The 25,250-nt window shown below is 45.1% G+C and overlaps 2 protein-coding genes across 3 annotated transcripts in view; one reads left to right on the top strand and one right to left on the bottom strand.

Moving 5' to 3' along the window:
- LOC137424681 (vesicle-associated membrane protein 3) overlaps nucleotides 1-25,250 on the bottom strand; it is a 55,485-nt gene that overhangs the window by 10,434 nt on the left and 19,801 nt on the right. For both annotated transcript variants that reach the window (XM_068112392.2, XM_068112391.2), the window contains exon 2: nucleotides 14,443-14,545. In XM_068112392.2, the coding sequence (XP_067968493.1) occupies nucleotides 14,443-14,545 (103 nt within the window). The remainder of the gene's footprint in view (nucleotides 1-14,442; nucleotides 14,546-25,250) is intronic.
- Nucleotides 17,582-19,877, top strand: LOC144891717 (uncharacterized). The gene has a single exon (XM_078775737.1). The coding sequence runs from the start codon at nucleotides 17,657-17,659 to the stop codon at nucleotides 19,754-19,756; it is 2,100 nt and encodes a 699-aa protein (XP_078631863.1). The 5' UTR covers nucleotides 17,582-17,656; the 3' UTR covers nucleotides 19,757-19,877.

Consider the following 25,250-nt stretch of genomic DNA (forward strand, 5'->3'; position numbering starts at 1 on the left):
TATCTGATCAAGGCATACGACACTCACTGATCCATATGCATTCCATACACAAATAATACATATATTTATATATAACGAAGCAAGTGTTACATCAAAAGGTTGGAGCCAAGACGCCATGGCCCTTGGGAAGGCAACAGTACGTATAGGCCTCAGGCTTCAGGCCGCTGGAATCAGCCTATGAGCCAGTGAAATTGGAATTACTTGAGCTATATTAAACCATGATGTATTGAATATGCACATAAGCAGTACACATGTTTTTGCTTCATGTTACTACAATGGGCTAGTTTTATTTTTGGAGCAATCAGGTAGCGGTCTGTTGCCTATTCACCACCTAATAAATGGATGTGTCAGAAGAACGTGTTGCATGATTGGAACAATATCGCCCATAGGACGGGTGTTCTACTAGTCATCATCATCATACTATGATGGAGCCATGATGTATGTATGTATGTGTACATGTATGTACTGTATGTGTGCATGTACATATGGGGTGGGGAGGTGGAGGGATAAGGGGAGAGGGAAGGAGAGTGAAGGGTAAGGGGAATGGGGGGGGGGGGGGGGGGGAGGAGGATTGGAAGGAGGTGACGGGAGGATAAGGGAGGGGGAGGGTTCTGAAAACCTGTCGGTTAAAACACTATACCATCTATCACGTAAGCAATAATGTCAGAATTTCCCTCTTCCCCTCTGCACTGTATTCTTCATATGTGAGGGTTGGCTGACTGATGCGATATATGCTGTGACGACTCGTATTACCCAGGTGTGTGTGTGTGTGTGTGTGTGTGTGTGTGTGTGTGTGTGTGTGTGTGTGTGTGTGTGTGTGTGTGTGTGTGTGTGTGTTCCGATTCACCAGCCACACCACACCTAAGGCATATATAAGGTGAAAGAATATTTATGGGGACCCATCGTAGACCTGCAATCCAGCTATTAATAATAATTTGAAGAAGAATCAAGTATACTTCTCATGCTGCTACCATCCAAACTTTAAAAAGCCCAAATGCTTACAAACATGTCTAAGGCTGGTTAAATTTTTTTTTCCTGTTTATCATCACTTTTTTTCAAAAAGGTGGGTAGGGAGGGAGGGTTTTTTTTTTGTTTTTTTTGTCAGAGTGAAATTTTAATGGATTATTCAACGCACAATATGTTTTTTTCTAAAATATACTTGATCGGCCATACATGATGAATCATGTTATGATTTCTAAACTAGTAAACCTTTGTATGTACGCACTGATACGATTCAAATGAAAAAATAAAGAAACCTATGTCACATTGAGTTCTGTTTACTTTTAATATTTGCTGATACATATAACAATGGTGGACCAAAACTTCGGCTTTTAAGAATAATGTCCGGTTGCCATACATGTATCTATCAGCAGCTATTGCCATAGCATTCATACATATTTGACGAGAATTCCTCGCCACGAAATATCACTTCATGGTACCGGTACATGCATATTGAGCAATTTGGCAGACATGGAAGAGGACATTAACCACATCAAAAGAATGTCTGATTCGCGTTTATACATCTATCAGCAGCTCCTGCTATTATAGCACTCATAGATGTATCTATCTATCAGCAGCTCCTGCTATTATGGCACTCATAGATGTATCTATCTATCAGCAGCTCCTGCTATTATGGCACTCATAGATGTATCTATCTATAAGCAGCTCCTGCTATTATGGCACTCATAGATGTATCTATCTATCAGCAGCTCCTGCTATTATAGCACTCATAGATGTATCTATCTATCAGCAGCTCCTGCTATTATGGCACTCATAGATGTATCTATCTATCAGCAGCTCCTGCTATTATAGCACTCATAGATGTATCTATCTATCAGCAGCTCCTGCTATTATAGCACTCATAGATGTATCTATCTATCAGCAGCTCCTGCTATTATGGCACTCATAGATGTATCTATCTATCAGCAGCTCCTGCTATTATGGCACTCATAGATGTATCTATCTATCAGCAGCTCCTGCTATTATGGCACTCATAGATGTATCTATCTATCAGCAGCTACTGCTATTATGGCACTCATAGATGTATCTATCTATTAGCAGCTACTGCTATTATAGCACTCATAGATGTATCTATCAGCAGCTCCTGCTATTATGGCACTCATAGATGTATCTATCTATCAGCAGCCAGTGCTATTATAGCACTCATAGATGTATCTATCTATCAGCAGCTCCTGCTATTATGGCACTCATAGATGTATCTATCTATCAGCAGCTCCTGCTATTATGGCACTCATAGATGTATCTATCTATCAGCAGCTCCTGCTATTATGGCACTCATAGATGTATCTATCTATCAGCAGCTACTGCTATTATAGCACTCATAGATGTATCTATCTATCAGCAGCTACTGCTATTATGGCACTCATAGATGTATCTATCTATCAGCAGCTACTGCTATTATAGCACTCATAGATGTATCTATCTATCAGCAGCTCCTGCTATTATAGCACTCATAGATGTATCTATCTATCAGCAGCTCCTGCTATTATGGCACTCATAGATGTATCTATCTATCAGCAGCTCCTGCTATTATAGCACTCATAGATGTATCTATCTATCAGCAGCTCCTGCTATTATGGCACTCATAGATGTATCTATCTATCAGCAGCTCCTGCTATTATGGCACTCATAGATGTATCTATCTATCAGCAGCTCCTGCTATTATGGCACTCATAGATGTATCTATCTATCAGCAGCTACTGCTATTATAGCACTCATAGATGTATCTATCTATCAGCAGCTACTGCTATTATGGCACTCATAGATGTATCTATCTATCAGCAGCTACTGCTATTATAGCACTCATAGATGTATCTATCTATCAGCAGCTCCTGCTATTATAGCACTCATAGATGTATCTATCTATCAGCAGCTCCTGCTATTATGGCACTCATAGATGTATCTATCTATCAGCAGCTCCTGCTATTATAGCACTCATAGATGTATCTATCTATCAGCAGCTCCTGCTATTATAGCACTCATAGATGTATCTATCTATCAGCAGCTACTGCTATTATAGCACTCATAGATGTATCTATCTATCAGCAGCTACTGTTATTATAGCACTCATAGATGTATCTATCGATCAGCAGCTACTGCTATTATAGCACTCATAGATGTATCTATCCATCAGCAGCTACTGCTATTATAGAACTCATAGATGTATCTATCTATAAGCAGCTACTGCTATTATGGCACTCATAGATGTATCTATCAGCAGCTCCTGCTATTATAGCACTCATAGATGTATCTATCTATCAGCAGCTCCTGCTATTATGGCACTCATAGATGTATCTATCTATCAGCAGCTCCTGCTATTATGGCACTCATAGATGTATCTATCTATCAGCAGCTACTGCTATTATAGCACTCATAGATGTATCTATCTATCAGCAGCTACTGCTATTATAGCACTCATAGATGTATCTATCTATCAGCAGCTACTGCTATTATAGCACTCATAGATGTATCTATCTATCAGCAGCTACTGCTATTATAGAACTCATAGATGTATCTATCTATCAGCAGCTACTGCTATTATAGCACTCATAGATGTATCTATCTATCAGCAGCTACTGCTATTATAGAACTCATAGATGTATCTATCGATCAGCATCTACTGCTATTATAGCACTCATAGATGTATCTATCTATCTGCAGCTACTGCTATTATAGAACTCATAGATGTATCTATCTATCAGCAGCTACTGTTATTATAGCACTCATAGATGTATCTATCTATCAGCAGCTACTGCTATTATAGCACTCATAGATGTATCTATCTATCAGCAGCTACTGCTATTATAGAACTCATAGATGTATCTATCTATCAGCAGCTACTGCTATTATGGCACTCATAGATGTATCTATCAGCAGCTCCTGCTATTATAGCACTCATAGATGTATCTATCTATCAGCAGCTCCTGCTATTATGGCACTCATAGATGTATCTATCTATCAGCAGCTACTGCTATTATAGCACTCATAGATGTATCTATCTATCAGCAGCTCCTGCTATTATAGCACTCATAGATGTATCTATCTATCAGCAGCTCCTGCTATTATGGCACTCATAGATGTATCTATCTATCAGCAGCTCCTGCTATTATGGCACTCATAGATGTATCTATCTATCAGCAGCTCCTGCTATTATAGCACTCATAGATGTATCTATCTATCAGCAGCTACTGCTATTACAGAACTCACAGATGTATCTATCTATCAGCAGCTCCTGCTATTATGGCACTCATAGATGTATCTATCTATCAGCAGCTCCTGCTATTATGGCACTCATAGATGTATCTATCTATCAGCAGCTACTGCTATTATAGCACTCATAGATGTATCTATCTATCAGCAGCTCCTGCTATTATGGCACTCATAGATGTATCTATCTATCAGCAGCCAGTGCTATTATAGCACTCATAGATGTATCTATCTATCAGCAGCTCCTGCTATTATAGCACTCATAGATGTATCTATCTATCAGCAGCTCCTGCTATTATGGCACTCATAGATGTATCTATCTATCAGCAGCTCCTGCTATTATGGCACTCATAGATGTATCTATCTATCAGCAGCTCCTGCTATTATGGCACTCATAGATGTATCTATCTATCAGCAGCTCCTGCTATTATGGCACTCATAGATGTATCTATCTATCAGCAGCTCCTGCTATTATAGCACTCATAGATGTATCTATCTATCAGCAGCTACTGCTATTATAGAACTCACAGATGTATCTATCTATCAGCAGCTCCTGCTATTATGGCACTCATAGATGTATCTATCTATCAGCAGCTCCTGCTATTATGGCACTCATAGATGTATCTATCTATCAGCAGCTACTGCTATTATAGCACTCATAGATGTATCTATCTATCAGCAGCTCCTGCTATTATGGCACTCATAGATGTATCTATCTATCAGCAGCCAGTGCTATTATAGCACTCATAGATGTATCTATCTATCAGCAGCTCCTGCTATTATGGCACTCATAGATGTATCTATCTATCAGCAGCTCCTGCTATTATGGCACTCATAGATGTATCTATCTATCAGCAGCTCCTGCTATTATGGCACTCATAGATGTATCTATCTATCAGCAGCTACTGCTATTATAGCACTCATAGATGTATCTATCTATCAGCAGCTCCTGCTATTATAGCACTCATAGATGTATCTATCTATCAGCAGCTCCTGCTATTATGGCACTCATAGATGTATCTATCTATCAGCAGCTCCTGCTCTTATAGCACTCATAGATGTATCTATCTATCAGCAGCTCCTGCTATTATGGCACTCATAGATGTATCTATCTATCAGCAGCTACTGCTATTATAGCACTCATAGATGTATCTATCTATCAGCAGCTCCTGCTATTATGGCACTCATAGATGTATCTATCAGCAGCTCCTGCTATTATAGCACTCATAGATGTATCTATCTATCAGCAGCTCCTGCTATTATAGCACTCATAGATGTATCTATCTATCAGCAGCTCCTGCTATTATAGCACTCATAGATGTATCTATCTATCAGCAGCTCCTGCTATTATAGCACTCATAGATGTATCTATCTATCAGCAGCTCCTGCTATTATGGCACTCATAGATGTATCTATCTATCAGCAGCTCCTGCTATTATGGCACTCATAGATGTATCTATCTATCAGCAGCTCCTGCTATTATGGCACTCATAGATGTATCTATCTATCAGCAGCTCCTGCTATTATAGCACTCATAGATGTATCTATCTATCAGCAGCTCCTGCTATTATAGCACTCATAGATGTATCTATCTATCAGCAGCTCCTGCTATTATGGCACTCATAGATGTATCTATCTATCAGCAGCTCCTGCTATTATGGCACTCATAGATGTATCTATCTATCAGCAGCTCCTGCTATTATAGCACTCATAGATGTATCTATCTATCAGCAGCTCCTGCTATTATGGCACTCATAGATGTATCTACCTATCAGCAGCTACTGCTATTATAGCACTCATAGATGTATCTATCTATCAGCAGCTCCTGCTATTATGGCACTCATAGATGTATCTATCAGCAGCTCCTGCTATTATAGCACTCATAGATGTATCTATCTATCAGCAGCTCCTGCTATTATAGCACTCATAGATGTATCTATCTATCAGCAGCTACTGCTATTATAGCACTCATAGATGTATCTATCTATCAGCAGCTACTGTTATTATAGCACTCATAGATGTATCTATCGATCAGCAGCTACTGCTATTATAGCACTCATAGATGTATCTATCTATCAGCAGCTACTGCTATTATAGAACTCATAGATGTATCTATCTATCAGCAGCTACTGCTATTATGGCACTCATAGATGTATCTATCAGCAGCTCCTGCTATTATAGCACTCATAGATGTATCTATCTATCAGCAGCTCCTGCTATTATGGCACTCATAGATGTATCTATCTTTCAGCAGCTACTGCTATTATAGCACTCATAGATGTATCTATCTATCAGCAGCTACTGTTATTATAGCACTCATAGATGTATCTATCTATCAGCAGCTACTGCTATTATAGCACTCATAGAGGTATCTATCTATCAGCAGCTACTGCTATTAATAGCACTCATAGATGTATCTATCTATCAGCAGCTCCTGCTATTATGGCACTCATAGATGTATCTATCTATCAGCAGCTCCTGCTATTATAGCACTCATAGATGTATCTATCTATCAGCAGCTCCTGCTATTATAGCACTCATAGATGTATCTATCTATCAGCAGCTACTGCTATTATAGCACTCATAGATGTATCTATCTATCAGCAGCTCCTGCTATTATAGCACTCATAGATGTATCTATCTATCAGCAGCTACTGCTATTATAGCACTCATAGATGTATCTATCTATCAGCAGCTAGTTATTATAGCACTCATAGATGTATCTATCGATCAGCAGCTACTGCTATTATAGCACTCATAGATGTATCTATCTATCAGCAGCTACTGCTATTATAGAACTCATAGATGTATCTATCTATCAGCAGCTACTGCTATTATGGCACTCATAGATGTATCTATCAGCAGCTCCTGCTATTATAGCACTCATAGATGTATCTATCTATCAGCAGCTCCTGCTATTATGGCACTCATAGATGTATCTATCTATCAGCAGCTACTGCTATTATAGCACTCATAGATGTATCTATCTATCAGCAGCTACTGTTATTATAGCACTCATAGATGTATCTATCTATCAGCAGCTACTGCTATTATAGCACTCATAGAGGTATCTATCTATCAGCAGCTACTGCTATTAATAGCACTCATAGATGTATCTATCGATCAGCAGCTACTGCTATTATAGCACTCATAGATGTATCTATCTATCAGCAGCTACTGCTATTATGGCACTCATAGATGTATCTATCAGCAGCTCCTGCTATTATAGCACTCATAGATGTATCTATCTATCAGCAGCTCCTGCTATTATAGCACTCATAGATGTATCTATCTATCAGCAGCTCCTGCTATTATAGCACTCATAGATGTATCTATCAGCAGCTACTGTATCTATCAGCAGCAGCAGCATATCTATCAGCAGCTCCTGCTATTATGGCACTCATAGATGTATCTATCTATCAGCAGCTACTGCTATTATAGCACTCATAGATGTATCTATCTATCAGCAGCTACTGTTATTATAGCACTCATAGATGTATCTATCTATCAGCAGCTACTGCTATTATAGCACTCATAGAGGTATCTATCTATCAGCAGCTACTGCTATTATAGCACTCATAGATGTATCAATATATCAGCAGCTACTGCTATTATAGCACTCATAGATGTATCTATCTATCAGCAGCTACTGCTATTATAGCACTCATAGATGTATCTATCTATCAGCAGCTACTGTTATTATAGCACTCATAGATGTATCTATCTATCAGCAGCTACTGCTATTATAGCACTCATAGATGTATCTATCTATCAGCAGCTACTGCTATTATAGCACTCATAGATGTATCTATCTATCAGCAGCTACTGCTATTATAGCACTCATAGATGTATCTATCTATCAGCAGCTACTGCTATTATAGCACTCATAGATGTATCTATCTATCAGCAGCTACTGTTATTATAGCACTCATAGATGTATCTATCTATCAGCAGCTACTGCTATTATAGCACTCATAGAGGTATCTATCTATCAGCAGCTACTGCTATTATAGCACTCATAGATGTATCTATCTATCAGCAGCTACTGCTATTATAGCACTCATAGATGTATCTATCTATCAGCAGCTACTGCTATTATAGCACTCATAGATGTATCTATCTATCAGCAGCTACTGTTATTATAGCACTCATAGATGTATCTATCTATCAGCAGCTACTGCTATTATAGCACTCATAGATGTATCTATCTATCAGCAGCTACTGCTATTATAGCACTCATAGATGTATCTATCTGTCAGCAGCTCCTGCTATTATAGCACTCATAGATGTATCTATCTATCAGCAGCTCCTGCTATTATAGCAGTCATACATGTTGAGTAGAGTTCAACACCAAGAGAATGTTGGTTGCCGTTTATTCATGTACCTATCATCACCTACTACCACATGTAGTCATGTAGTGCAGCGCTCGTTTAATTTTTGACTAGGAATTCTCAGCAATAATTATCACATGAGGCTCTCCCGTTTCCCGATGATATTTGGCTTCTCCTTCAGAATACCAACTACTTCTTGAACTTCCGAGTGGGCCTCTTCTCGGCAGTAGGACTCTTACTGCAGGTACTGCATATAGGATATGACTCATCTGTGGTACTCAGCTCCTCAACACAGCCACACAAATAGCACACATCTTCATAGCCAGCCGTGTAGTATGGCTTCTCTGTCGCATCGTTGCATGTGAGATTGGCTTTGGCGTAGACATTATTGAAGACTCATAGATGTTGATGCCTCATCGGTCATTGGTCAACCTCATTGGTCAATGCCTCATTGGTCAATGCCTCATTGGTCTCCTGCAGATCGGCGAAGTTCGAGCACATGTAACTTGGCTCAGATAGTACGCGAGCACATACAAAATTCGAACCTGTTCCACTGAGCGGGAACGGATTTTACTGACTTCGCGAGCAAAAAAAAGGAGCAAATACAATGTACAATTTCATACGACGTGGCTTAACCAAATTTAGGATTTAACCACAAATTTGGTCCCGATTATATTCAAATCCCAGTTATCGCTGCCTTAAAAAACAGAGGTGGAGGGGTGGGAGACTTTCAACATGCTTCAGTGCAAAGTCAATGTAGAAGAAAACAACCGAGTACAGGTACTTCAAACCACCAAGGATAAACCATGTACAGACATATTTTCAACATCAGAACAAACTTTTCAACTTCGCATGAAAGTTATCAATAAATTGGTGCAGATGAAACTAAACGATTAATAAAAACAAACAAAACGTAAAGGGTTTGACGAGGATTTCGATTTATTTGTGCTTGGTTTACGAGCAGCAGCTGTGCCCAGCGAGGGAAGATTACTGCCTGGAGTTGCCATCAAAGGTGAGACACATAAAGGGCATGAACTTAAATGCTCGTCAATTCCTGAAAACGAATAATTTTACGAAATTGCAAATTGTAGATGGTAAGAGTTGTAAAGCAACAAACCCGAATGCTCCAAGAGGAAAACAAATTGAATAAAATAAATATTTAATCAAAAGCTAAACCAGAAAATAGAATTTGACACGAATGCTTCAATGGAGATGCCTCTACCAGTATTAGATCTCGACCCATGGTTATGTTTGATCTCAATCAAAGATCACGAAAGAGAGGGAAGAGAGCAAGAAAGAGAGAAGAGCAAGAGAGAAAGAGCAAGAGAGCAGAGAGAAAGAAAGAGAGAAGCAAGAGAGAAAGCAAGAGAGAAAGAAAGAGAGAAAGAAAGAGAGAAAGAAAGAGAAAGCAAGACAGAAAGAAAGGAAGAGTAAGGAAGAGAGAACGAGAGAGCAAGAGAGAAACAGAGACACACACACACACACACACACACACACACACACACACACACACACACACACACACACACACACACACACACACACAGAGAGAGAGAGAGAGAGACACAGAGACAGAGAGACAGAGACAGAGAGAGAGAGACAGAGAGAGGTGGGTGGGGAGGGAGAGAGGGACGGAGAGGGGGTGGGACGTAGAGAGAGGGTGGGACGGAGAGAGAGGGTGGGACGGAGAGAGAGGGTGGGACGGAGAGAGAGGGTGGGACGGAGAGAGAGGGTGGGACGGAGAGAGAGGGTGGGACGGAGAGAGAGGGTGGGACGGAGAGAGAGGGTGGGACGGAGAGAGACGGTGGGACGGAGAGAGAGGGTGGGACGGAGAGAGAGGGTGGGACGGAGAGAGGGTGGGACAGAGAGAGAGGCTGGGACAGAGAGAGAGGGTGGAACACAGAGAGAGAGGGTGGGACACAGAGAGAGAGGGTGGGACACAGAGAGAGAGGATGGGACACAGAGAGAGAGGGTGGGACAAAGAGAGAGGGTGGGACAGAGAGAGAGGGTGGGACAGAGAGAGAGGGTGGGACAGAGAGAGAGGGTGGGACAGAGAGAGAGGGTGGGACAGAGAGAGAGGGTGGGACAGAGAGAGAGGGTGGGACAGAGAGAGAGGGTGGGACAGAGAGAGAGGGTGGGACAGAGAGAGAGGGTGGGACAGAGAGAGAGGGTGGGACAGAGAGAGAGGGTGGGACAGAGAGAGAGGGTGGGACAGAGAGAGAGGGTGGGACAGAGAGAGAGTGTGGGACAGAGAGAAAGGGTGGGACAGAGAGAGAGGGTGGGACAGAGAGAGAGGGTGGGACAGAGAGAGAGGGTGGGACGGAGAGAGACGGTGGGACGGAGAGAGAGGGTGGGACGGAGAGAGAGGGTGGGACGGAGAGAGAGGGTGGGACGGAGAGAGAGGGTGGGACGGAGAGAGAGGGTGGGACGGAGAGAGACGGTGGGACGGAGAGAGAGGGTGGGACGGAGAGAGAGGGTGGGACGGAGAGAGAGGGTGGGACGGAGAGAGGGTGGGACAGAGAGAGAGGGTGGGACAGAGAGAGAGGCTGGGACAGAGAGAGAGGGTGGGACACAGAGAGAGAGGGTGGGACACAGAGAGAGAGGGTGGGACACAGAGAGAGAGGATGGGACACAGAGAGAGAGGGTGGGACAAAGAGAGAGGGTGGGACAGAGAGAGAGGGTGGGACAGAGAGAGAGGGTGGGACAGAGAGAGAGGGTGGGACAGAGAGAGAGGGTGGGACAGAGAGAGAGGGTGGGACAGAGAGAGAGGGTGGGACAGAGAGAGAGGGTGGGACAGAGAGAGAGGGTGGGACAGAGAGAGAGGGTGGGACAGAGAGAGAGGGTGGGACAGAGAGAGAGGGTGGGACAGAGAGAGAGGGTGGGACAGAGAGAGAGGGTGGGACAGAGAGAGAGTGTGGGACAGAGAGAAAGGGTGGGACAGAGAGAGAGGGTGGGACAGAGAGAGAGGGTGGGACAGAGAGAGAGGGTGGGACAGAGAGAGAGGGTGGGACAGAGAGAGAGGGTGGGACAGAGAGAGAGGGTGGGACAGAGAGAGAGGGTGGGACAGAGAGAGAGGGTGGGACAGAGAGAGAGGGTGGGACAGAGAGAGAGGGTGGGACAGAGAGAGAGGGTGGGACAGAGAGAGAGGGTGGGACAGACAGAGAGGATGGGTGGGACAGAGAGAGTGGGACAGAGAGGGTGGGACAGAGAGAGAGGGAGGGAGGGACAGAGGAAGAGGGTGGGACACAGAGAGGGAGAGACCCTCTCTGTCCCATCCTCTCTCCCAGAGAGTGTGGGACAGACAGAGAGGGTGGGTGGGACAGAGAGAGAGGGTGGGACAGAGAGAGAGGCTGGGACAGAGAGAGAGGGTGGGACAGAGAGAGAGGGTGGGACAGAGAGAGAGGGTGGGACAGAGAGAGAGGGTGGGACAGAGAGAGAGGATGGGACAGAGAGAGGGTGGGACAGAGAGAGAGTGAGAGGGAGAGGGAGAGGGTGGGACAGAGAGAGAGGATGGGACAGAGAGAGAGGGTGGGACAGAGAGAGAGGGCGGGTGGGACAGAGAGAGAGGGTGGGACTGAGAGAGAGGATAGGACAGAGAGAGAGAGAGGATAGGACAGAGAGAGAGAGAGAGAGAGAGAGGATAGGACAGAGAGAGAGAGAGGATAGGACAGAGAGAGAGAGAGGAAGGGACAGAGAGAGAGAGAGGAAGGGACAGAGAGAGAGAGAGAGGAAGGGACAGAGAGAGAGAGAGGAAGGGACAGAGAGAGAGAGAGGAAGGGACAGAGAGAGGGTGGGACAGAGAGAGAGGGTGGGACAGAGAGAGAGGGTGGGACAGAGAGAGAGGGTGGGACAGAGAGAGAGGGTGGGACAGAGAGAGAGGGTGGGACAGAGAGAGAGGGTGGGACAGAGAGAGAGGGTGGGACAGAGAGAGAGGGTGGGACAGAGAGAGAGGATAGGACAGAGAGAGAGAGAGGGTGGGACAGAGAGAGAGGGTGGGACAGAGAGAGAGGATGGGACAGAGAGAGAGGGTGGGACAGAGAGAGAGGGTGGGACAGAGAGAGAGGGTGGGACAGAGAGAGAGGGTGGGACAGAGAGAGAGGGTGGGACAGAGAGAGAGGGTGGGACAGAGAGAGAGGGTGGGACAGAGAGAGAGGGTGGGACACAGAGAGAGGGAGAGAGAGGGAGAGGGTGGGACAGAGAGAGAGAGGGTGGCACAGAGAGAGAGGGAGAGGGAGAGGGAGAGGGAGAAGAGATATGATCTGCAAAATTACTTTCAAAGGGCACATGACCTTTTAATTTAAATCAGTTCATCTTTCTATCGCAGTTTCTATGTATGACAGGTTTAGTTGAAATCCCTTCTGTGGTTCACAAGTTAATGTGGTAACAATGCTTTTTAATTATAAGGTCACGACCATAGACCTTTTGAACCCAAAATCGAATCAGTTAATCTTTGTATGGTCGTCCATATTTTTGCCAAGTTTGGTAGGAATCCCATCAGTAGTTGACAAGTTATCCCGGTAACAAAAATTTCCTACACACTCACGGACGGACAGTCGGATGCACAATCAGAATACTACGCCTTTGACTGTGGAGGCATAAAAGAGTTTTAATTAATAGTGAGTGTTTAAATTAATTACCAATGGGAATTAGCAATAAAAACCATCAATGCATCACGAAAACAATGACCTTCTTTCATATGAACTAAATGAATATTGGTTTTTGCAACAGTTTTAGTGCAGGGAGTGTGGCTGTGCCCCCTGTAGGTTACAACATCGGAATTGGGAATTTGCTCATGTGCCGACAATAGCACACGTACTCTTGGTGAATGTGAGTGGCATTGCCAATATACACATAAACTAATGCCAGCAGATGGGACGCCCAGTTTAACATCAATCCGAGGGACGGCAACCACACTGATGAATCATCCTGGCTGTGAAACACCGAGATGACAGTTTATAGCTGGGTCTCGCGAGATTCCATTCCAGGTTAGACAGCCTAGAGGTGAGTGTGCGTACCTCTACCAGCCCCAAAGGAGTCTTTTGGGTCATCTGAGACTTTTGGGACTTTTGGGCCCTCAGGGTATTTTGGGTCCTCTGGGTCTTAAGAATCTTAGGGGTCTTAAAGGGTCTTCAAAAGTCGAAGGAGTCTCAGCAATCTAAAGAATTGAAAGGTACATTTCAATAGTACATAATGAATAGATAGACACAAAAAGTACGACACACACACACACACACACACACACACACACACACACACACACACACACACACACAAATTTATCGTAGATAGGCAGGTATGCACCACATTAACTGGAGACAATATTATTAATTGCACAATTACATATACTTAGGAGCACACGTTAAAATTCCATCAGCAACTTCATGAAAAGCAAATAAATAACAAGAAATATGTCATGCATAGCATGATACTAGCGAAATCCCAAAATAAGTTGTTGGCCTATGATGACCTCGAAAATAATTGGTGGTTGAATTCAGTGACCTGGTATGCAAACCCTCTTAAAATTTCAAGTCAATCGGATGAAAATTGAGGATTTTAGAAATTTGACAAAGTTGGTGACCTTTGGCCTATATTGACCTATTGACCCCAAAAACAATAGGCTTCTTGCTTATCTACGTACTCTACTGTTTGGTGAAGTTCGGTTGAAAATTGTGACCTGTAGGCGACTGACAAATAGACAGACAGACAAACAGAATAACGCACAAGACCAACCAATCAATATACTTGAAAAATCTTCGATTTTCATAAGTCATAAAATCAGACTTCACTTGTCTACTTTGTTTTGTATTAACTGGTGTATAAATACATTGCAAATGATACAAACGCCATTTTTGTCATTCTTTTAAACAAAGAATGGTTTACTGACCTCATCAACCTGAGCCTGGGTTTGCTGTAGCCTCTTGTTACTCGAGAGGTTCGGAGGTGGTCCAGTGGGAGGCCCACCAGCCGCTGGAGGTGCTGGGTTAGACCTGTATGGTGAAGGTATCGTTAGAACCAAAATTCCATCAGTGCAGTGGCTGCATAAAAGCTGAAAATCTTATAGTTCCAATTTGCAATACTAAATTTAGCCTCCCATCACTTTCTACAACAATAGTTGAAAAAGCTTCCTTATTCATAGTTCATGGTTTGTCAAAAGGTCCAAACATAACCCAGAAAACACCCAAAGTCACAAGCAGACCATCTTCAGATAAATGCAGTGAAGCTGTTACAGCAAGCTTGGCACGCCCCCTGCTGGCCAGGCCAACGTGGTTCCCAACAACAAGAGTCCAGGACTACAATCTTACAAAAAAGACCATCCAGACCACACTGTGGATATTCTTTGTTCGATTCTCGGCAGAGCCAAGTGACCAAATGGGAACGCCAAAATGCTGACCCCATGTTAAGTGTGCACTCAACACCAGATGCCACAATGAATGATGCTAGTCCAATTGCTCGGTGGCCCAAATCAATCCACTGTTCATTCCGTCAAGCAACAATTTTTGCTCCGATGGTCAAATGTACAACGAACTTGCGATCGCTACATTCCGATAATAAACAAAGAAAAAATAACTCAATTGTAGCATTGTGCAGTTTCCGCTTTGTTCAAAGCCGTCACCTGTTGCCGTATCGAGGTAATGGAGCCGACTGAGTGGGAATGGCTCAGTAAAGCACAATTACGAACAGTTACAAGATTTGTCTGAAATTTATTAAATAATCCAGATATTTATTTTTCACTGCATCCAATTTACTTTATTGACCATTCGACCAGGTTTTCAGCTCCATAGCTTCATTCACACACATAACCAAGGTGTACACTTGCTGGGTTTTAGTGAAACTGGCTCAGAACAAAACTATGTGGTACAGTTGCAACCAAAAGAAAAGTAAATAACTGAAACCGCAAATATAAAAGGAACATCCAAGTCTGCGATCCTGTCTGCATGCACAATCATGAGTCCCGAGTACATTTCACATGAGATTTGGGACAAATTTCAAACATTGAGTCAAACCGTCTCGAGTTTCCCTCAAAGACACTGTTTGTAGCTTTAATCTCTTGGTAACCATATTAAGCTGCTCAAATCCCAAGTCTTCAATCAAGTGTATAAAGGTCGGAAGAACTTACCATTCCTCAAATTCTTTATAGAACTGCCACATCCACAAGATTTTGATCAAGAGATCTAGTTTCAAGGCACAATGACGTACAACACTTTACAACATACATATTGTTGCGGAAATGGCCCTTAGTGGTTTATTAAATATAGAATTAGTTCAGGTCCCCTCTTAGATGTATGTTTACCATAGATCGTCTGTACTGGGATGGTAGTTTTGTGTCGGAAGGTGTAGCAGGCTGTTTTTTGTGGTGCATTGGTGGTGTACAAGAGACGGTTCCCTTTTAATTACATCTTGACAATCAAACAAGGTGCAAGTTCCATTAAGACCGGCCTCGGTGGCAATGCCATGATCGAGGCAATGGATTGACGTGAGAAAGCGCGATTGAGCGGGCAAAAACGACAAGCGCCATCGAAAACCGGAAGCGGCGCTTCCAGGTAGTCGCTGAGCACGGGCGAGGGAGGAGGTGGAAAAAGACGCATGCGCGGATGGCGTGTGGACAGGCCTTCGCGGCGGGTTCCCGCCGGAGAGCTCTCTCCGCGCGTGGTTGAGCGGGAGAAACGGAAAATCGTGCTGATCGCGTGGCCGATAAGGAGAGCGGGTGGCCGCCATTTCGCGACGCTTGATGCGTGGCCGATAAGAGGGCGGGCCGCCATTTGGCAGACTGCAGGCCCAAGCGGGGCCTTCGAATCCGGCGACATCGGCTTGTTACGAGCTGCATTCGCCCTTTTCACATCTTCACCTCTCGTCCATCAACACCACCAAGTACCCCCCTGTCTTGTATGAATGTTGTCCAGGCCTAAGGTTTATCTCGTTAGGGTCACCCCGCGAAACCCTTAATTGTAGCTCCCTAGATAAGAGCGGGTTATTACTCATAGTTGAATTATAATGTTATGAACGCCTTGCTTGTTTTGTGTACCCTAATGTTCCCCCATTAAATCTGGTTGATTCGTATGGAAGTTGCCGCACTGCATTCATCTGTGTCGCATTGAAGAGCAATCCGCTCGATTTGTAATTAAAACCAAGCTGGCTACAGGTTGCGGCAGACTTCGCTCGGTCTCTGACAAACCCAACCTGTAGCGACGGGTGTCTCCCCAACTGGCAAGGCACAGGTGTAATTTGGTATCGCGATAGAGGCGCGTAACCCGAGATCTGTGTCGAACCAGCCGGCGTTGCACCCGTGGGACGGCCGTGCCGGGAGGCACGACCCGTCACCTACAACACTGGTGTCAGGAGTGGGATTTGGACCTGGGGTGCATTTCGCACCCCGAACATCGATTGTGAGAGGCGCGTAAAGAGAAAAAAAACAAAAAAAAACACGTCGCTCGCAAATTCCAAATTTGGTTTCATTTTTATTTTGAGTGGATTGGGTGTCAAACTTCGTAATTTATAAAGGAAGATGGAGTCGCAAAATGGCTGCGCGGCTCAGCAGCGTGACACGAGGTGGGAGAGAATCGGTATTAAGAGTGCAACGAGCCGCACATCACGAAGAAAACGCTCCCACCCACCGATCCAAACCACGTGGTCACAGCATGCGTCATGGCAAAATAAGCAGGACGACAATGCGTACATTAACGAGCTTCATGCACGATTGGGGGATGCCTGGGAGCAGGTGGAGTGTAAGGAGGATTATATTGGGGAGTTACACACGAAATTGCATGAGGCACTACAGCAGGCAAGTGAGGTTCAGGAAAATGAGGAGCAAAGGGAGTCACAACAATTGGTCGATGCACAGGAACGAATTCACTGGACGGAAATGGCCTTGGCCGGCGCATTGCGAGACAACACAGATTCCAGATGGGAACGAGCACGGATTCTCGAATTGGAAGGCATAGGGAATCAATTGGTGGAAAAAGTCCAGGTACTACAGGGAGAAAAGAGGAAAGTAGAGGGGAGTTGGAACAACTGAGTTGGAACAACTGAAGGAAAAGGTAAGATCCGGTGATCAGACAAGAGAAAGCCTAGAACAGAAGATAAAAAGAGGGGAGGAATACATGGAACAAGAGAAGAGCAAACTGAACAAGAGAATAGAGAAAGAACAAAGCAGAAACGCCCGGGATCGGGAGAACTTGAAAAAGGAAAGAGAGGAACACGATTTGGAATTGGAACAACTGAAGGAAGAATTGTCTGAGAAATCAAGCCAGTTTCGGGAATCAGAGTACAGAGGAAATGAACTGGCACGTCAAATGAAAAGTAGCAAGGAATACGGGAAGAGGATGGACAAAAGGAGAGAGGAAGCATGCGAAAGAGTAGAGGAGATAAGTGAGGAAAAAGAGAGGATGGAGAGTGAAATGTTAAGGAAACACACTGGGCAGATTGAGCAGATAGAAGGTAAAGCAAGACTAAAAAATGAGATGGAGTTACAGAAACACCAAAACAAAGAAAGGGAATTACAAAACAAGCTGAGGATGTTAAGTGAGGAAAGAGAGAGGACGGAGAAGGAAACGTTAAGGAACCACACTGTGCAGATTGAACAGATGGAAGCCAAAGCCAGGTTAAAGAATGACATGGATGAAAGGGTAATGAAAGAACAACGAATGAAGCAGGAGAAGGAAATCAATCAATTGAGAGAAACGACGAGATTGGAGAATGAAGAACAAAAGAGACGATGGGATACGAAACAAAAAGAATATGAATTTGAAATTGATCAACTAAAAAGGAACTACACTGTGCAGATCGAACAGGCAGAAGCCAAAGCAAGGTCAAAGAATGAGATGGATGAACGTGTAATGAAAGAACAACGAATGAAGCAGGAGAAGGAAATCAATCAATTGAGGGAAACGACGAGATTGGAGAATGAAGAACAAAAGAGACGATGGGATACGAAACAAAAAGAATATGAATTTGAAATTGATCAACTAAAAAGGAACTACACTGTGCAGATCGAACAGGCAGAAGCCAAAGCAAGGTCAAAGAATGAGATGGATGAACGTGTAATGAAAGAACAACGAATGAAGCAGGAAAAGGAAATCAATCAATTGAGAGAAACGACGAGGTTGGAGAATGAAGCACAAGAGGGACGGTGGCATAAGAAACAAGAGGAATATGAATCGGAAATTGACCAATTAAAGGAGAAAGCAAGGGTGGAGTCCGCAGAGATGGAAAGACTCCGGAAAGGTAACGAACAACTAAAAAGGCTCAGAGAGGAAGAACGACTCAACTGGGAAAGAAAATGGAGCCAGGAAGTAGGGCAGCACAATAATGTGGGATGTGTGACGTCATCACAGGGAGGAATGTTAGTGGTGCAGGACTTGATTGGCATCACTCGTCGAATGAAACAACAATTGGAGCAAACCCTGGTGATGGAGACATGGAGGGAGTATACGGGGTTGTTGACTCATGAAACACATTTTGAGCAGGTCCAGCAAGTGAAGCTGACAGGCCCAGAGGAGTGTGGCGAACCAATGATGAGCGACCGGACCGATGTGACTTTGGAACGAAGCAGGTACGTGGGCATCTGCATACATGGTGCGGATGATGAGCTTAAGTTCGCAATTGGATTTGATGTTAATCAAGAGACTCTGTCCGATGGGGTGCACATATGCGTGACACCTGAATGTGTGGATGGAATGCCTGTGGATGAATGCTGTGAGCCCATAGTCCAGTTTACAGCACCGGGGTGTGCTGTCAAGGCCGAAACGTGTGTGAGTGCGGAGCATGGAATGAGTGGTGACGTAGGAAATAGGTTCGAGGTGCAAGGGGAAATAGAAATTCCACCAGGAGCAGGCTTTAGAAAGGGGATTGTAATTTCTCCCTCAGCTTCACAGGAACTTCGAGGTAGAGCGCAGATGCGTAGCAGGCGGCGTTGGCATGCGTCACATACTCCCTGGACCCATTTTCGAACAAGAGGGGCCCAGCAACGACACCGCCAGGTGTCCCTTGGTCATCGGACCTCTCTGAGGACACGAGGGGTTCGGCTAGCTAAATGGGATTTACCTGTCTTCAGGGAATTAAAGAGAAGAGGGGGAGGCCGCTCCCCCAAGTGGGGTCTACCTGACTTCCGCGAACCCTGGAGAAAAGGAGGGGGTGGACCACGACCCCAATTGAGACGTGACCCTTATGAGCCGTGGCGGAAAGGCGGCGGGGCCATGTAAGGGGTAATGAGGGATTCCTTCCCTCACTCCCTTTCCAATGAGCCACAGAAGCAGGCCAGATTGGAAAGAAAAAAAAAAAAGGGAATTCTTGACTGAAAATAATATCGAGAGAGATTGCAAATTGAGAGACTGACAGAAGAGACAAGAGTGGCACAAGTGGATGTGCGTGACTATTTAAAAAAAAAAAAAAAAAAAAAAAGTGAGAGAAATAGTGGGGACATGACAGACAGGGCGTTAAACACCCCTGCAAAAAGTGGAAGGTGTTGGATGGTGTTGTGGACTGGGTGTGTGGCACTGTGGAATGAATGACGAAGGTGTTTGGGATGAATGGCGTGATTGTGTGAATGAGGGGAGTGAGTGCGAACAATGTACCCTGTTGGTAGGAGTCTCCTAACCAAGTGAGTGTAGGTTAGGGGGACTTAGTGGATTTGACGTGGATTCTGGCTGCTGTTCCATTGTGCAGGCGGACTGCTAGGGGTAGGTGCAGCCAAGGTATGGTGGTACTGGCTGGGAGTGTGACATGGTATTGGAAGTTGGTGAGTCGGGAGGGGACACCAGACAGTAGGGTTTAGAGTGCTAAGAGAGCACAGTGCGGGGGCTAGAGAGCCACCCGGTTAGAGTGCTTGGAGAGCACAGTGTGGGGGCTAGAGAGCCACCCCTTATTTAGGAGCGCCAGAGGCGCGCTCAGGTGAACCCCGAGGTCGCTGGGTGTCCCCCACCACCTATTGGAAGCAGGCAAAGAGGCCTAGTTGTAGTCACACTCCCCAGCCAATGAGTTATGCCTGGCACCACCAAGTGAAGAAAAAGAGACAAATAAGGGCCTTGCCCAGGTTTAAAAGAATGGAACAGTGTGCCAGGTTGGGAAAAATGGGTCATTAGGATCATTGTGGCAATGGCAGGGTTTGTGCCATTGGTTAGAGCTTTAAGTAAAAGGTTAGGTTCGATGAACTCTCCTCCGCACCATTCATGTGTGACACCTGGTACGAGTCGTGTTGATGGGAAAGTTGTGAACAAGGGCCAGGTTCGGTCGCCCTCTCCAAGTGCCAGAGAAGCCACCAGTGTGTCATGAGCACACAGATAACAATTGATTAAGAAGCACACCATCCTGTCAGCTAAAAAGTGAAAGGACTTTTTAAGAAGACCATACTAAAACAAGTCGTACCAAGATAAGTCAGGCAAGGAAGGTTAAGGGTACTCTTCATTTTGCCTGGGCTGAGGTCATCACCCCCACTTGCACCCTCAAGAATGCCTCCAGACTGCATTTGCTTACCATCGGTAGAACTGTGCCACCTGCTGTCCAAGGCAGGGCTTGTTGCCTGCTGCTGCTCGGTTGTGGGCCATGTGGCCGGAGCATTTTGTAGGCCATGTGGCCGGATCATTTTTGTGTGCCATGTGGGCCGAAGCATTTTTGTGGGCCATGGAGGCCAAAGTGCTTTTGCGGGCTGTTGCAGCCGAAGATTCATGCCGTCTTGTGGGCTCAGTGGGCCGAAGGACTCTTTGTGAGATTAGGCCACTGGGCCGACTGAACTCACCTGGTGAGAGGCCAATAAGGCCACGAAGTAAGGAAACCCCTCTGGGGTGAAGACACAACACTGCCGGGAGGAGGCGTGAAGGAGCGAACACGTCAAGAAGCTTTGAAACTCTGAATGTCTTGCTCCGATGTGAATATTGGTGTTGAAAGTAACATTGAATGCCCTCCTGCGCAAATGCATAATTAGAATGTTAAGTATTGTGCATAGAGTGTGGATGTGTTTGTTAGATTAGTGATCCGACACACTAGGATAGGGACATGCCAATCTTACTGATACTTTGCTTCTTGGAGTTAAGTGCTTGCAATGTTGTGGGTTAGAGTAAATGGGAGATTTGTGCTGTACGTTAGACAGGGCCATTCCCGCGGGCTGCCCCTAGTGGAGGCTCGGGAGAGCCTCGGGAGAAAGGTGGGCGTAGTGTTGCGGAAATGGCCCTTAGTGGTTTATTAAATATAGAACTAGTTCAGGTCCCCTCTTAGATGTATGTTTACCATAGATCGTCTGTACTGGGATGGTAGTTTTGTGTCGGAAGGTGTAGCAGGCTGTTTTGTGTGGTGCATTGGTGGTGTACAAGAGACGGTTCCCTTTTAATTACATCTTGACAATCAAACAAGGTGCAAGTTCCATTAAGACCGGCCTCGGTGGCAATGCCATGATCGAGGCAATGGATTGACGTGAGAAAGCGCGATTGAGCGGGCAAAAACGACAAGCGCCATCGAAAACCGGAAGCGGCGCTTCCAGGTAGTCGCTGAGCACGGGCGAGGGAGGAGGTGGAAAAAGACGCATGCGCGGATGGCGTGTGGACAGGCCTTCGCGGCGGGTTCCCGCCGGAGAGCTCTCTCCGCGCGTGGTTGAGCGGGAGAAACGGAAAATCGTGCTGATCGCGTGGCCGATAAGGAGAGCGGGTGGCCGCCATTTCGCGACGCTTGATGCGTGGCCAATAAGAGGGCGGGCCGCCATTTGGCAGACTGCAGGCCCAAGCGGGGCCTTCAAATCCGGCGACATCGGCTTGTTACGAGCTGCATTCGCCCTTTTCACATCTTCACCTCTCGTCCATCAACACCACCAAGTACCCCCCTGTCTTGTATGAATGTTGTACAGGCCTAAGGTTTATCTCGTTAGGGTCACCCCGCGAAACCCTTAATTGTAGCTCCCTAGATAAGAGCGGGTTATTACTCATAGTTGAATTATAATGTTATCAAGAACGCCTTGCTTGTTTTGTGTACCCTAATGTTCCCCCATTAAATCTGGTTGATTCGTATGGAAGTTGCCGCACTGCATTCATCTGTGTCGCATTGAAGAGCAATCCGCTCGATTTGTAATTAAAACCAAGCTGGCTACAGGTTGCGGCAGACTTCGCTCGGTCTCTGACAAACCCAACCTGTAGCGACGGGTGTCTCCCCAACTGGCAAGGCACAGGTGTAATTTGGTATCGCGATAGAGGCGCGTAACCCGAGATCTGTGTCGAACCAGCCGGCGTTGCACCCGTGGGACGGCCGTGCCGGGAGGCGCGACCCGTCACCTACAACAATATATTATATATATATAGGCTGGAGAACTTAAATTATAATTTTATATATACACATACGTATACGGAGGCCAAACTTCAATCTTGGTTTCCTCAGACCACAGAATCTTGTTTCTCACGGTCTGAGAGTCCTTTACATGTTTTTTTGCAAACTCCAAGTGGGCTTTCATGTGTCTTTCACTGAGGAGAGGCTTCCATCTGGCCACTCTGCCATAAAGCCCAGATCGGTGGAGTGTTGCAGTGATGGTTGTCCTTCTGGAAGTTTCTCCCATCTCCACACAGGATCTCTGGAGCTCAGCCAGTGACCATCGGGTTCTTGGTCACCTCTCTTACCAAGACCCTTCTCCCCCGATTGCTCAGTTTGGCCGGGCGGCCAGGTCTAGGAAAAGTACTGGTCGTTCCAAACTTCTTCCATTTAAGAATTCTGGAGGCCACTGTGGTCTTGGGAACCTTCAATGCAGCAGAGATTTTTTTTGTAGGCTTCCCCAGATCTGTACCTCGACACAATCCTGTCTCTGAGCTCTGCAGACAGTTCCTTCGACCTCATGGCTTGGTTTTTGTTCTGATGTGCATTGTCAGCTGTGAGACCTTATATAGACAGGTGTGTGCCTTTCCAAATCATGTCCAATCAATGAATTTACCACAGGTGGACTCCAATCAAGGTGTAGAAACATCTCAAAGATGATCAAGAGAAATGGGAGGCACCTGAGCTAAGTTTCAAGTGTCATAGTAAAGGGTCTGAATACTTATGTCAATGTCATATTTCAGTTTTTTATTTTTAATAAATTTGCAAAACTTTCTAAAATCCTGTTTTCTCTTCATCATTATGGGGTATTGAGTGTAGATTGATAAGGAAAAAAATGAATTTAAATGATTTCAACAGAAGGCTGCAACATAACAAAATGTGAAAAAGTGAAGGGGTCTGAATACTCCCTGAATGCACTGTATACACGCAAGGTGATTTTATTTTTTCCAACCTGCCCTTTCAATTTCTGAGCCGATTCATTACCTCCGCCATCAAGGTTTGATGGAGATTATGTTTTCACCCCTGTCTGTCCGTTTGTGAACAAAATATTTCAAAACGTTGTGGACGGATTTGGACGAAATTTGGCAGATATGTCGCGTATGTGACAAGGACGAAATGATTAGATTTTGGTGAAGATCCGGATTCTACAATTTTTAAAGTGATTCTTCACCATTGGGTGATAGGGCAAATAATTATACATAGCAGGATATCTCAAAAGGTTGTGGACGGATTTGGACAAAACTTGGTGGAGAGGTTGTGTGTGTGACAAAGAAGAATCGATTCAATTTTGGTGAAGATCCGGATCCGGATCCAACTAGTAGAATTTTTCAGTCATTCTTCACCATTGAGTCCCTGGTGTTGGGCTAGCGGCTAGGGTGCCGGCTTAGGATCCTAGGATCCTGGGTTCGAATCCCGGTCAATCGCTGAATTAACGCCAGGGGGGTTGACTCAGCCTGTCATCCTTCCGAGGTCGGCAAATTGAGTACCAGTTCACTGGTAATTCCCTGCTTGTCGTTAAAGGCGGCAAAAAGGGTTGGCGTCAGGAAGGGCATCCGGCCGTAAAACATTGCTTCAAAAAGGGGACCGAAAAACAACAACAACCACAGTTCCCGAAAAAGGCCAACCCCCGCTTGCGGGGAAAAATGGCCTCTAAAGGTGGTTTTTTCTTCACCATTGAGTGGTATGGCCAACCAGGCGGAGGTGTGCTCTCTACTGAGTGCCGTTCTAGTTTATCAGGTTATACATGGTGAGAGATTTAGCACATGAGCAAGTCTTCTTTGATTGATGAATGTCTGGCAGAACATAATATTACGTTCTATGGGTGCACCTTTTTATTAGAACCATTTTCCTGTAGTGAGCTCTAAGTTTATTGCAAAGTTGTCCTTCATTACACCGCTAAGGGGATGACATTGTCCAACTTAATGGTTAGACAAGATAAGAATGTCCTGTTGATTGTTCCCCCTCGTCCGAAACAAGTTTGGTGGGGCACCTCGGTGACCAGTCTGCTAGATGGGGGCATGTGATAGGCTCCACGACTTCCCATGCATGCACGTAATTGGTAGTGAACCATGCAAATAAAATATGCTGGGCTTCAAAATGGCCCTGCACATGCATGCACAGGAGCCACCACCGTGGGTATGCCCATGGATGATGTGATTGGCTGCTGCCAGGTGTGTGGAGCTCCGGCATTGGCTGCTGTGATGGAGCGGACAAACGTGACCCCGAGGGGAGGGGATTGTCGGGAAATTATAAAAGCCAAGGCAGCTGTAAATCTCATGCTCTCTCGCTGTGCTCCTTCTGGATGCACCGTCATCGTTCGTTCCCTGCTCTCGTTCTGTTAAGGCACATGCTGGCAAATCACACGTCGGAGAAAGACGACCCCCAGCTGCACCCTTGTCACTGCTCAGGTTG

The sequence above is a fragment of the Myxine glutinosa genome, chromosome 4, assembly GCF_964187855.1.
Source record: "Myxine glutinosa chromosome 4, kmMyxGlut1.1, whole genome shotgun sequence".
Taxonomy (NCBI): Eukaryota; Metazoa; Chordata; class Myxini; order Myxiniformes; family Myxinidae; genus Myxine; species Myxine glutinosa.

What these genes read in the sequence shown, in the direction of transcription:
- LOC144891717 (XM_078775737.1), top strand. Translation starts at nt 17,657, where the DNA reads ATGGAACAAGAGAAGAGCAAACTGAACAAGAGAATAGAGAAAGAACAA.